At 36.8% G+C, this 13,311-nt stretch overlaps 1 protein-coding gene across 30 annotated transcripts in view; it reads right to left on the reverse strand.

Moving 5' to 3' along the window:
• Positions 1-13,311, reverse strand: part of RBFOX1 (RNA binding fox-1 homolog 1) — a 1,158,532-nt gene that overhangs the window by 35,286 nt on the left and 1,109,935 nt on the right. For 26 of the 30 annotated variants that reach the window (XM_027654820.1, XM_027654824.1, XM_027654823.1 and 23 more), the window contains one exon: positions 5,767-5,806. The exons of the other annotated variants lie outside the window; for them this stretch is intronic. In XM_027654820.1, the coding sequence (XP_027510621.1) occupies positions 5,767-5,806 (40 nt within the window). The remainder of the gene's footprint in view (positions 1-5,766; positions 5,807-13,311) is intronic. 30 annotated transcript variants of the gene reach the window in all.

The raw sequence follows: 13,311 nt of genomic DNA on the forward strand, positions 1-13,311 counted from the left end.
TTTTAAAATGAGCTGTCATAAATTACACATTAAAACCTGCTTAAGGAAATTATTTTTATGGGGTTTGGTTTCTGCAGTTTTGGTGTCATACTAAGTTTTCTTATTGTTTTACTTCAATTACTTCAGATAATTTTTCACTGCAGGACCAAAATACTTGGAGGTAGACTTTGCATTGGGAATTGGGATGGGAATCTGATTCAAATCCCTGAACTCAACTTCTGAGACAAGTTCTACTTTACATTTTTTTCTTGAATTTTGAACTTAGTTGATATCTTAGATGAAGAATACACCAGTAAGCTTCACTACATACACATCTCTTGAGTAACATTAAATATTTATCTTCATGCCTTAGACTATATTACAAAATAAAATATTTACAAGAAAATTATGTAATAATTACATAATAATAAACAACAGTTTTTGCTTCTTATGTATTAGAAATGTTTTAGGAATGTTTTTTCCTCCCTCAGTCTGTACATTCATACAGTAAGTACCTGACTGTTATGTTTTAAATTATTATTTTGAAAATTCAGCTGAAATAAGAAATTCAGACAACATAATGAAAAAACGTCTGTATCATCTGTGCTCCCATATTTGCTACTTCCAAAGCAATGATAAAACAGTGTTACAACAGCTTAAGTAGTTTTAAAAAATAAGAATAGTTCACTACACTATACAAATCACAATCTGTGAATTTGTGCTTGAATCTGGAAAATAAAATGCAACTGGTGGACTATTTTTGTAATTTATACACACAGAATCCATTTTCTCAACATAATTATTTGAGCATTAGTATGATTTTACAAGAGTCTACATTCAGCATGACGAGGTTTTTCCAGTTTTTCCATCAGTCACTGTGTCCTACCTGTGGTAACTTACTGCCAAACACAGGCTCTTGCAATCCTGCTCTATAAAGAAACAGAAATGGGATGATTTGAATGAGTAAGGGAAGAAGGATGGAAAGAAAGATGCAGGGAAGGAATTTAGGCAAATTCCCCAGAGCAACTCATTCTAATTTTCCTCTCCATGTTTTATCTGTGTCTGTGGCTCGGGCAAACAGAAAAAGAGCAGTGGGATCCACCAAAGAGCAGGAGTCAACTGTTACAGAGAAATCTCAATCAATTTTAGAAAGAAATTACCCACATTTTGGGTAGGATTCGATAAAATGGAAATGAACAGAAAATTAAATGCAACTGAATTTTTAAATAGTGTCTGTGTATCTAGAGTGTAATTTCCACAAAACCAAGTTATACAAACAGACATCTATAGGTTATAAAACCTCGTATACATGTGTGCACCTCCTCCTAATACAACTAAATTATTTTTTGGTGTGATCTTAGATGTACTGCATGTTGATCGTATACGTTCAAACTGACTCTAAATGATTAATATTTTGGTTGCTTTTTCTCGTTATGAACATTTTTAAAATTTTATATGAATTCTGAGATTTAGTTTTCCTCAGTTTTTATTTCCAATACTTCCTTTCACTCAAGGATCTCAAAGCATTTTGTGAGCATAAATTAATCAAAGTTCCAAACCTTCTCTAGTATTGAGAATTATGCCTGCCTTATTAGCAATAAAGGGAGGAATGGTATTAAAAATGACATGAATTATACTCAGCGCTGCAGAATATAGAAGTTGCCATTTCCTTTTCTTCCATTCATATGGTGTTAAGGTTTAAACAACATTTGTTCTGCTCATGGAGTAAAACTTTGGAAGAATTAAAGAGAAACAATCCACCAGCTCTTTGTGCTGGCTCAAATTTTGGAGCAGGGCTGTAGGAAACGTTTGTGGTATTTCCATATCATGTTCCCAGAAGTATTTGCTGCCTCAGAGAAGCTCTTGGTAATGTATCCAAACAGACATCACCTGCATTAATTCCAGCCAAATACAATCACCAGCACTGGTCTGGCATTTCTTTTTTAATGTACTGTTTATATCACAAATAAAGATGAGAGATGAAAAGACATTTCATCACTAGATATCCAAACTTTCTAAAAGGTATCAAGGAATGTTCCAGCACATAGAGAACTGGAAGGAACAGCTCACTGCTCCCTGGAGACTCTTTTGCCCTTGGAAAAGTCATTTCTCCAATTCTCGTTCTGGTTCTGTGAGTTCCATTTGCAAAACACAACAAATCTTTGGTACTTGAAAGAAAAATTTCAGTGCTATCAGCAGATCCTTGCTTTTCACATCAGAACAGGGCCTTCCAGGGAACCTGATGGACTTCTACCTGAGGTCAAGGGAATGTTGCTCAGGAAATATCTGCTTTTCCCTTGGGAATAAAGTAAGTGCTCCACCCTCAACACCATCCTAGTTTTGAGCTAAAGGTGGTGACAGCAGCTATTGGTAGTCTTGTCCCATACCCCTGATCTGCCTTATCCTTGCTCAGCAGCTCACACAGAAAAAAAAAAAAAATCTTAAACCTCTGTATGAGTATTTTGTCACGGACTTTTGCCAGCTGCAGTATCCCAGGTCCAGAACCCTGAGAGCAGGTTGGAAAATCTTGCAGTGAACAGTGAGACCAACCAAGGGACACAGTTAAACCAGATCACCACCCAGGGATTTCTGCAGCTGGTGGGGACAAGGCTTGGAAGGTTCTCGTGTTTCTGAGCCTTCTCACATTTTAGGTGTGGACTGAAGAATGACATGCTCTGGAAACATTCTTTATGACAATGGTAAAAAAAGAAAAATAACAGATTTAAGATAAAGCAGAGCAAAAGAGCAGAGCTATTATTCTAACTGAATATTTCTGAGTCTGTTACTATTTTTGGTTGATTTTGTGGAGCGTATTTTCTTATTTTCACAGGTGCCAATCTTCATCTAAGAACTTCTATATTTGCTGGCAGGCAACTTTAATTCTCTTTTAATGACTTTTTCTCTTAGTGAATCAATACTTAATTTTAAAAGGTCTTCCTTACTTCCTAATAATCTCCTTTATTTTTCCTACTCAAAGGCACATATAAAAAGGGAATTCAATAGCTCAGCTATTTCAGAAGCATTATTACATTCCATATAGAATTATATGAAATACAGAATATATTATATTACATCTAGAATCATGGCTGTTGATTTTTCACTTTAGACTGTACTTTCCACTAATTTTTATATTCTTATTCTCTTCTGTTCCACTGGTTAGTATTAAGCAGCTCTGGACATTTGCTGTTCTTGGTTCACCATCCAGTTTTTACCCAACCGGTATCTTTTCGTGTCTTCCTTCCTTCCTTTCCCCTAAGTTGAACCACCAAAGGCTATGCTGATAGCTAGTTATGCAATATTGCTGTTGGTACTCAATGTAATCAGAGCAGGATGAAACCCACTTTGATATACTCATTAATGCATATTTTTGATCTGGCTTTTCAGTACTGTGTGCCTTTTGTTTTGCTTTCTGTGGTATTTTTAAGGTTCTTTTCTCCCCAATCTACTGTTAAACCCTATATTGTTTAAATGTTTTTTTTTTATTCACAGAGCATTTTTCCTTTCACAAAGCTTCAGCTTTGCACTTAAAATGAAAAGCTGAGTAGAACTATGTCATAAACAATTGGGATTTAATAAATAACTCAGTCTACTGCAAACTACTACACTAAGAACTAATACTCTGTGAATTGTAAGGTTTCACTTGATTTATGCCAGTTCTTTCTATCTGTCTCTCCCTCCCCTGCAAATGTTTTATATGCAAGAGAGCAAAAATGTGAAGAAAAATTTATTATGAAATAAGAATGTTTGTATACTATAAAAAATTTTAAAAATCTCCACAAGAGTGTTTTAATTCTGTCAAATGCTGTAAAGGTAAACATTCTGTTCCATTAAGCAAACTGAGATATACCATCAGAAATATGAGGCTGCAACTGAGTGAAAACCAAAGCATAGTTTTGCATTTTCAACTATATAACATATGATGAACCACCATAGTTATTCTATTTTCTAATGCACACAACTATTGCAGACAACAAAACTGAGGCTACACTAGAAATTAGTCATTTCTTCAGTATCTTCCTCATTGGAATCACTTTCCATGTGGAAACAAAATGTTACAGTCTGTGAGAGGCTGTGAGGTCACCTAAAAATAATATTGCCAGTCCCCAAAAGAGATATTCCTGGTTTTCAGCAGCAGTGGGTTCCAAACCTACAGACTGTTCCACTAACATTTAGTTCCCACCTATTCTGTCACACTGAGCCATCCAGAGAAAGATGTCTTGTTGCCCTTTTGGGTTGGTAAACTGAGCAAAGTGGATGTCACATTCTTTTGACAGTTTGAAGGAACATGAGAATTGGAACCCACACCTGAGGAAGTTCCACACTGTTCCATGTATCCCACAGAGCTCAAAAACTGAGCAGCAACGTGTTTAGGTGGGATTAGAGCAGCAAACTCCACTTGAGCAAGGCTTTGGTCAAAGGTTGATTCTTGTATTGTAAACAATATGTTACTGACAACATCACTGAGTACATAGGGAGACAATTTTAACTCTTGCTAATTTAATGTTTTTAATCTGCACAAATGAATTTTCAGAGAAATATCAACCTTTCTATCTCCATCAGAAAAAACAAACCTACTTCGTACATAAATTCAAATTGTTGTCCTTCTTTATATAAAACTTATAAAAAAAAATCCAGTCCCTTGGAAATAGTTCTAGAAGACTGCTGATAATGAGCACAAGGGATGTTTTCTAGCATTACCTATTTAATTTTTAATATATGTATGAATTTCAACTCATCTGTCTTGTCGTATCTCAACAGAGACAGTACAAGTTGGTTAGAGCAACTTGTCTGGTGGAACAAAATGATACCTGTAACTTGGGGCCAGATTGCTTTATTAATATAAATAAATGTAAATAATTTGTTATTATTAATATAATAACAAATGTAAAAGATTAATTAGTCTCAGTAAAATGTTTTACATCTACGCATAAGGTATAAGAATTAATTATTTTAGAAGAATGAAATTCAGCCTCAACCACCTCAGACCTCTTGCATACTCAGACATAAGTAGCTTCTTTGTACACATTCAAGGTAAAAACTTGGCAAGAAGAAACAAGGTGAGAAACTTGAAAAACTTGATACGAAATCTTGCAAAAATATCATTTAAATGGAATTGATGAACAATTAGGTGAGTAGATAATGATGGATGCGGGGCTATAAATCCTTCCTAACAAATAATCCACTTATATCATGAGCAGTCTCTACCCGTTTCCTTTAAACTGAAATAAGTGGATTTTCAAAGTGCAGCTGGAAGTCTACAATACACAAAGACAATACACAGCCATATCTTAAAACTTACTATGTCAATAAGCTCTACTATCACCCCAGCACCTACGGATACCCAACGTTGGCTGGATTTGGGAAACTTGTATCTCTTTGTGAAGTATTTTCACAGTTCAAGTATTAATAATATTCAGTTTGCCTTGATTTTTTTTTTTTAAAGAGCTTTTGGGGATTTGCAAAAGAATGTTTCTGCTTTGCTTTATTTTTTTTTTGAACTTCAATTATGAAGGGAGACACCCCTCCACACACACACACACACACACACATTTTTCACATCTTTTTGCATTCGTTCAGCATTTGATTGAAGAGTTAATTCAGCTCCACTGAACAATGATAGATGTAATGAACAGAAAGGTCTTCCAATGTGAGAGATATTCTTCTCAATTCTTTCTGACAGGCAAGGGATGGTAAATAGACAAAACAGAGTCAAGCTAGGCAGCAAACTTGTAAAAAGAATGACTCTGGTAATGTACAAGGACAGCATGCACATCAATGAATACTTACATAAATGTCTGCACCATAAAATCCATCCTGGTATACAACACTGCAAGGATGCACACACAAAGAAAAACATCCATATTAGTGCATTTCCACATGCAAATGCCACCAACCCCTGCACAGCTGAGGTTAGTCTTGTCACAAGAACAGAGGGAAGGGGGAAGGAAGGAAGGCACTCTTCACATTGGTTAAGGAGGTTGGTGGTAATTATCAGAAGTCAAACTGTACCAAATACATCCTCTTATAGAGTATGCCAAATGCTCAGCCAAAGGTAGACAAAGCATGGCAGGATTGGAAAAAAACTTGTGATAAGGTTGAGGGGCTTTTTCTTTTTTCTTTTCTTTTCTATAAAAATTTTCAGTGGGCCAATCCTACAGTCAGTCTCAATACATTAACAAAAAGCTAACTCTTGACATGCTACTTTCTTGTCCTGCAATTATGCTGACCCTCTGAAATAAAGAGGTAATTCTCATTACTTAGATGGAAAACAAAACACAGTATAAGTTTCTATGTTGAGAGGAGTGGGTGAAATAATTATGCTGTTGGTATTCTATGCACTGGGTCAAATCTCAATACCCAATGCACACAGAGGTGAGAGAATCCATAGGTACTGCATTGTTGGCTTGATGCACATTTCCCATAGTGACAACAGGTCTGTTGAGAATGTCCTGGTGTTATTCTTATGAAAAAAAAAAATTAACTTTCCTTACTTGATCGTTTCAAAACTTCAGTGAACATGCCAATGGTTCTGAGCACCCCTGCAGTTTTGGTTGGATACATTATTACTTCCTACCTCAAAAAATGTTGGTATTATTATACTGCTGTTAACAATTCACCCAGAGACTGTGGTATTTCAGCTAAGATAAATCATCAGTGCATGTAGTGCAAATTTCAGATTCTAAACCCTTCAGGATAAATGACACAGTATGACAAAGACAGTTTAAATGATTACACTAAATAAAACTGGAACTACACAACAGTGGCCTACCAATTACACACATTATGTAATTCCTGCAATTTTACATTCATCTGGCAGTTCTGCAACTTCAAATGGGTATTTCTACTATCAGAATCAACCCAAGCTGTTTCAAGAGCTAAATATGAGAGCACACAATAGGGGTTTTTTTGCAACAGTATTTTCAATTTGGGAATACTATTATCTAGGAATAATAGTTATTACCAAGTTGCTAGTCTGAGTTGTTTTGCAATTCCAACAAGAATTTTCATGTCAGAAATATAAGTGATCTATTGAGGTCAATGACCAAAACCCACAGGGCTGAGCTGATATGTGTCTAAGTCAGAATCACTTGAGAAAATCATAAATATGCATACATGCACACAAGCGACATGGATAAAACCACACTGATGATAAAAGTTTGCTGTGGAATAATAATGTGTGAAAACTCAGCTCCACTTAAATCAGAGTGTCTGCCATTTGTTTCAGTGAGGTCAGACCTTTACTCATGTAATTTTCTATTTATTATGTCTGCAGAACAAAATATGCAAAACCTGGTCTACACTGGCAGTTTTCAAGGAGCTTGTTGTTTACATTGCATTGCACCTTCGTTTTGGTTTGATATTCTGATTATTTTGAAACATTCCATGGTTTTCTTATACCTGTTTGCAAGTAACAAATAAAACTTTCCATATGGCTGTGAGGTAGGAGCACACAATCATGAACAACATGGAAGGACTTTTATGAGATGATATACAAATTATACTAACTTTGCTGAAGATGATGATCCTGCAACCACAACCCTCAGTTCCTCACATCCCTGTCCACTCCTGCTGGGAAACAGTGGAGGAATTGGGGGAAGGTAGTTTAGGTTCTGTCTCTCTTTCTAACCATTCAACTGCACTTCAAAAGGCACTAAATTATATTCATTTTTCAAGCTTGTTTTGCCCATGATGTTAATTTGTGAGCCATGGCCCTGCCTTTACCTTCAACCCAAGAGCTTTTCCATTTGAGTTCCTCTCCCTGTACTCTGGGGAAGGGGGGTACAGCTGGGTGAGGGTCTGGCAGCCAGCCAAGGTCAACCTACCACAGGACATTAAAACATGTTATTCTCAATTACTATTAAACATTGCTACTCAGAAAATAATGCATAATGAGAGACTATGTGTCAGAAAGGGGACCTTTTTTTCTTCCTCCTCATGGTGATCTGTGGATATACAGAGAAGATGAATAGGGGCTGATAAATTTTTCATTACTAAGTGGAGGTGGTTGCAATCCTGGACAGGTTCCTTCATCCACCTCAGTCTTCCTTTTACATATAACTCTCAGTCACGCACAGATAGAAGCTTATTTTGTACTCTAAAAATACAATCACTTGATAAATACTGTGCTGAAAAAATGTACCTATCTCTAAAATGAGACATATATGTGTAATTCCATCATTAACATGGCCAATATTAAGATGAAGTGATGGAATCAGGCGACTGAGTATAACAGTCCCAAACAGGACTTGCACTACAAAAAAATATCAGCTGGTTTTATCTTATTTCCTCCCTTTGGTCTTGTATTATGATAGTGATGTTAAATAAAACCCCTTCTGCTTCTCCTGAAGTTTGAAGAAAAGTAATTCTTCACATTTTCATAGATTTTTCAGAGACTATTTCCTCTATTCACTGTCCTTGTCATTCATTGACTCCTATGACTGAATCTTGCCAGTGGAGTCAACTGTGTTTTCTAACAGCACCCTTCACCCAAAGGACAAGGTGTAAAACACCAAGAACTTCAGTATATAACTTTCCAGAGGGTAATTTGCTTGGCTTATCTCCCCTCTTCCTCTCTCTGAAGGTGTAGGCAGAAAACAGATGACATGTCTTAAGCATGGGAAGAGATTGAAGGCATCACACAGGGACCCCTCTTACCACAGCTCCTTTTACACTTTATATTAAAAAGAATTGTCTTGGCAGACAGATAAATCATCCTCCTTATAAACAAACACAGGGTCTTCAAATAACCACATTACTGAAATCTGAATTACTTCATCCAGGAATAGATGATGTGTTAATGTGCTACCTGGGGGCATTAAAAAAAAGAACAACAAATTCAGGGCATCTATTCAGTTGTTTTTTATAATTTTATTGTGTTAAGGAAAATTCAGAGAATTGAGAAGTCTTGATTTAATAAGAAAATGTGCATCTAAATAACATCATATGTGGCAATAATTTCCTGAAATTATTTTACTATAAATATGAACCTATTTCCTCACCAGGTATTATACATCTGACTTTCATGGGCTTAACTCCTTTATTTAAGTCTCTGTGTCTTATAATCATTTTTTGTAACTATATTAAGACAAACTCTTTACTAGTTTAGATTCCACCTTTATAATATCCTGGGAAGACTACATCTGTCTTCATTATAATTTTCTATCCTCATCTTTCAAAAGGATTGAGTTGAATAATCTATCAATGACATAAAACGACAGTTCTGGACTGCACAAACCTTAGTTGAGCAATTTCATGGCAGTTGGGTATCTGTGGCCCTCAGCCACACACACGTCCTGCACAGGGTGACATGGACAACCTAAGGCACATTCAGAGCCTTGGAGTGATGGATTCAGGGCAACAAATGGGCACTACAACCATCAGTTCATTCCTTGCAATAGGAATCATGTCTGCAGTTCACCATCACTTCTCCATCACAACTAAAAGAACAGAGGTTCTGTTTTTTAATTGCTGTTAGGGTCACCTTCACTGTCCTACACGTTATCCAGTTCCTGCTCTGGAAATCACCTTTTCCATGAAACCATTCACATGAAGCCTTCATGAAACAAATGAGAGAAGAGATGCAACTGCAGCCTTATTTAAACCAAACACTGATAATTAAAGTAGCACCTTTCAACACTGTAGTGGCACCATTTTCACTGTTGTAAACAGAAAACTGAAGCTCTTGTATGAGGCAGTTTTAACTTTTCAGAATGTTCTCTAATTCCAGGTTCTTGTACTTTCAGTTTGAACATTTTCTGCCATGAACAAGTTACATTATCTGCTTTGGAAAATTAACTGAGGGCATTGCGGCAGAGAACAAAGCTGGCAGACATAAATCACTATGCACTGGTAAAAAACATTTTTTGTTCTAACAATTGCACAAATACACAAAATACAGAGTCCAAAGTAAGTGGAAGTTTCTGTGAGCCTAAAGAAATATGTTGGAAAAAAACCATAACTACCACAGGAGATGTAATACTGCATACTAATCATCCTTCTTTCTTAAATTCAGAATAAGTGTTGGAAAATAAAGTTGGTTTTTCTTTCATTTTGAATCAGCTAGACTGTAGGACTTGAAAACATTTACTTTAGAAGGGGAACAGTTTCTGAATATTTTTTGTTACTTCTATCTCCCATTTTCCCAGGAGAGGCACCAGAAGTGGAGGTATGGACTGAAAGCTCTGTTAGCTTCAGCAGAACTGAAAGGAGCAGAGGGGACACAGAACACAAAATCATCACACACTAAACTTGGGAAGAACTTTAAACAAATCGTGCTGGAACAGAAGTTTCACTAATACTTCTATCTGCTATACCACCAGACATAGAGTGGCTCTGGGTTTTCTTGACAGCAAATTAAAGGTGGAGTTTCATATTCATCTTGTTTTACTGTTTGGTGGATGGTTTTCAAGGATGCTGACATTCTAGTTGCTACAGAGGCCAAAAAAAGTTACAGGTATTAAAATCAGTTAGCCTGCTTTCAACAGTTTGCCAAAGAGAAAAAAAGTCCAAAATCTGCCCCAGGAGTACCTTTCCTAGCCAAGAGAACATCCTCCTGTAGGGACAGGCTCTGACTGCTGTTCTCCACTCATGTCATACAGAACGTGACCAGCCCTTGTTTCCCCTCTCCTGCAGTGTCAAGGTTGAGCTCTCCATGCAATGTAGACCTCCACACTCTAAATTTCAGCACTCTGTATTCTTACACAAACAAAGTTTTACTCCCTCATTTCAGTGTCAGTGAGGTTTGATGGTACATAAATGAATTATATATTCGCAGCTATGACTAAACTGCACATTCTAGTGTGACAAGGCATTAGAGAGGATGCCACAGGTGCTAAAATGGAAGTATTTTCCATGAGTTGATAAGCAAGATGCTATCTCAAGGAATTAGGGAAATGCCTCACTCGTAAGTAAAAGATCCATTAATTACTGAGGTAGTGCTATGCATCTCATGAGCAGTAATTTCATTTTTAAATGACACATTTTAAAGCATGTGTGTTGTTCTTTGATTTATAAGAAAACAATGGCATTGAATATGGTTATACTCAACAATTTTCCTCAGACATAGCAAAGAGTCCCATGTCTGCTGGTCCCCAGTAAGTGGGAGGCACAGCAGAGCTTTCAGTAGGAACCACAGGAACTTGTTTTGCCTTAAGACCACAAAATCTAGATTTCCTTCGAGCCTGGGACTCCTTGCCATTTCCTGACTTGGTCAACAAACAGCTTCTAAGAAAAGGTCGCAGTCAGTACCAAACAGGATGCCAGTGAAGAAGAACAACTACAGTTTCCAGGGAGACTGAGTAGAAGGAACCTGTTAGAGAGCAGGGACCTGGGGGGCAGAGCTGCTCAGAGAAACACCAGAGATCACTGTGTCAGTCTAAGCAACACATGCTCTCAGCTTTACAGCTGATTTTCAACTTCAAAGCAAAATAATTCAGCTTCAGTTCCAAAACAATGTAATATAAACAAGGAAGTGTGAAGGAGATTATTTCAGATCAGGTATTATATTTTGGCTCAGTAATAAACTTCCTAAGGTTAATCAAATAAAATAAAAGAGGTAATTTCAAACTTCAGATTTATATTTTACAATTAAGTTCTCTTTCAAAAAGAAAAGCAATATTTTTCTAACCAAATGTTGGTGGAATTCAATGTAAATTTATAATTAAAATTATATCTGTCACTATAGAAAATGTGTGGGGGTTTTTTAATGATTGAAAATACTTAAGGGTGAAACTGTTTGCTTGATTGTAAGGCTGGGCTCCTTCTTTGGGTGAAAAATGAGAAATTGCTACTAAATTAATTGCAAAACAGCATTTAAAGCTTTTTCCATTTTTCTTATCAACAAATGATATTCCAAGTTGTTTGCTTCCTTCTCTAAGTTGATTCATTCCTTGTGATCTCTTTATTATCTCTGTAATTCTTCTCGACTCCTACTCCCATTGTGACTGCAAACCGCATTCTTATAATTTATTTTCATTGATTAAGGATTTTTGCTGATGAAAATTCCTTTTCTTGCTTCTTTAATAGGTCAGATTACATAATGGGTGAGCACAGAACAAAGTATCACAAAGCAATTCCAAACTGCATCAATGAAGTTATAGCACAAGATCTAACACATTAGGCCAGAGAAATTATGTCAGAATGAAGTTTTATTAATCCAACTGTGGATCAGTGCAACAGAGATATGCATTATTCCTGCACTGATCCATTAATTATGGAAGTGGGCAATTTGTGTTGTGCGTCAGAAAGCAGGGCTTTATTATAACACAGAGGTGGATGGAGAAAATTAAGCCTGACTAATATCTGAGCTACGACCTACCTGAATTAGGACAGGGCTTAGTGATTGAAAACTTTGGCAGAGTCAAATTAGACTGGGAAGGTGGGCCCTGGGTTACCAAGGGTCCATCTCAGAGAGCTGGGAGCCCTCAGGGCAGTGAGAAGATGTGACTCCTGAGCCATGCAACATGTGGCTCACTGAAGCTTTAAGGACAGGCCATGAAGGAAATGAGATTCATGCAACCTGACTGTCAAACCACCCTGCAGAAGGATGGAAGAGTGCTGAGCCGACCCCTTGGAAACCAGCTCAGCTGGAACACTGCTGAACCCGACTGCAGGGCACAACTGCTGTATTGGTTCACAACAGGAGTTCTCAGCACTTGCACTTCTGACTTACTGCCTAAAGATGCTGAAAACGAGCAGCACAATTACATGAGAGTATACATGTATGACACTTGGAAATGTAATTCTTTCTGCTGAGTCACTGTACTAACTAAACTGCAAAAATCTGTAAAAAAACAACCCCACACACATATACACAGAGAGCACCCACGTGGCCTCTTAAATTAGGGCAAATTTAAGTTACTTACTAGTCAGAAAGTATTTACTCATTTTACAAATACTAACTGAAAAAGTACTGTTCAGTTCAAAAACCGTATCACAGATAGCTGGTAGGTATTTTCTTATATAACTTTATGACTTCACATTAAACTAAGGTGTTAACCATGATTATTGACATCATGATTAATGACATTGGCAATGACCCACGTTGCCATCTCACTACATATTGCATTCTATGTTCAAATTTAAGAATTTATTTTTAAATGAGTTAGAGACTGAGAATCCATTTTTTTTATATGCAGCATCCATTTGGTAGCTGAGACATTCTGACTGAAATCTGAATGGTGGACATTCTAAACTTGCTCCCATCATTGCCATGTCCAATACCTCGACTAACTCTAAATGAGAGTTTGGGTAACAGTAGGATAACCTTGGTGGGACATCATCCTTGCCTGAAGGTAACTCAGGCAATCTCCAGAAACCACAGTGCCCTCCTGC

Source organism: Corapipo altera, unplaced genomic scaffold (genome assembly GCF_003945725.1).
Source record: "Corapipo altera isolate COAL_440 unplaced genomic scaffold, ASM394572v1 98, whole genome shotgun sequence".
NCBI lineage: Eukaryota > Metazoa > Chordata > Aves > Passeriformes > Pipridae > Corapipo > Corapipo altera.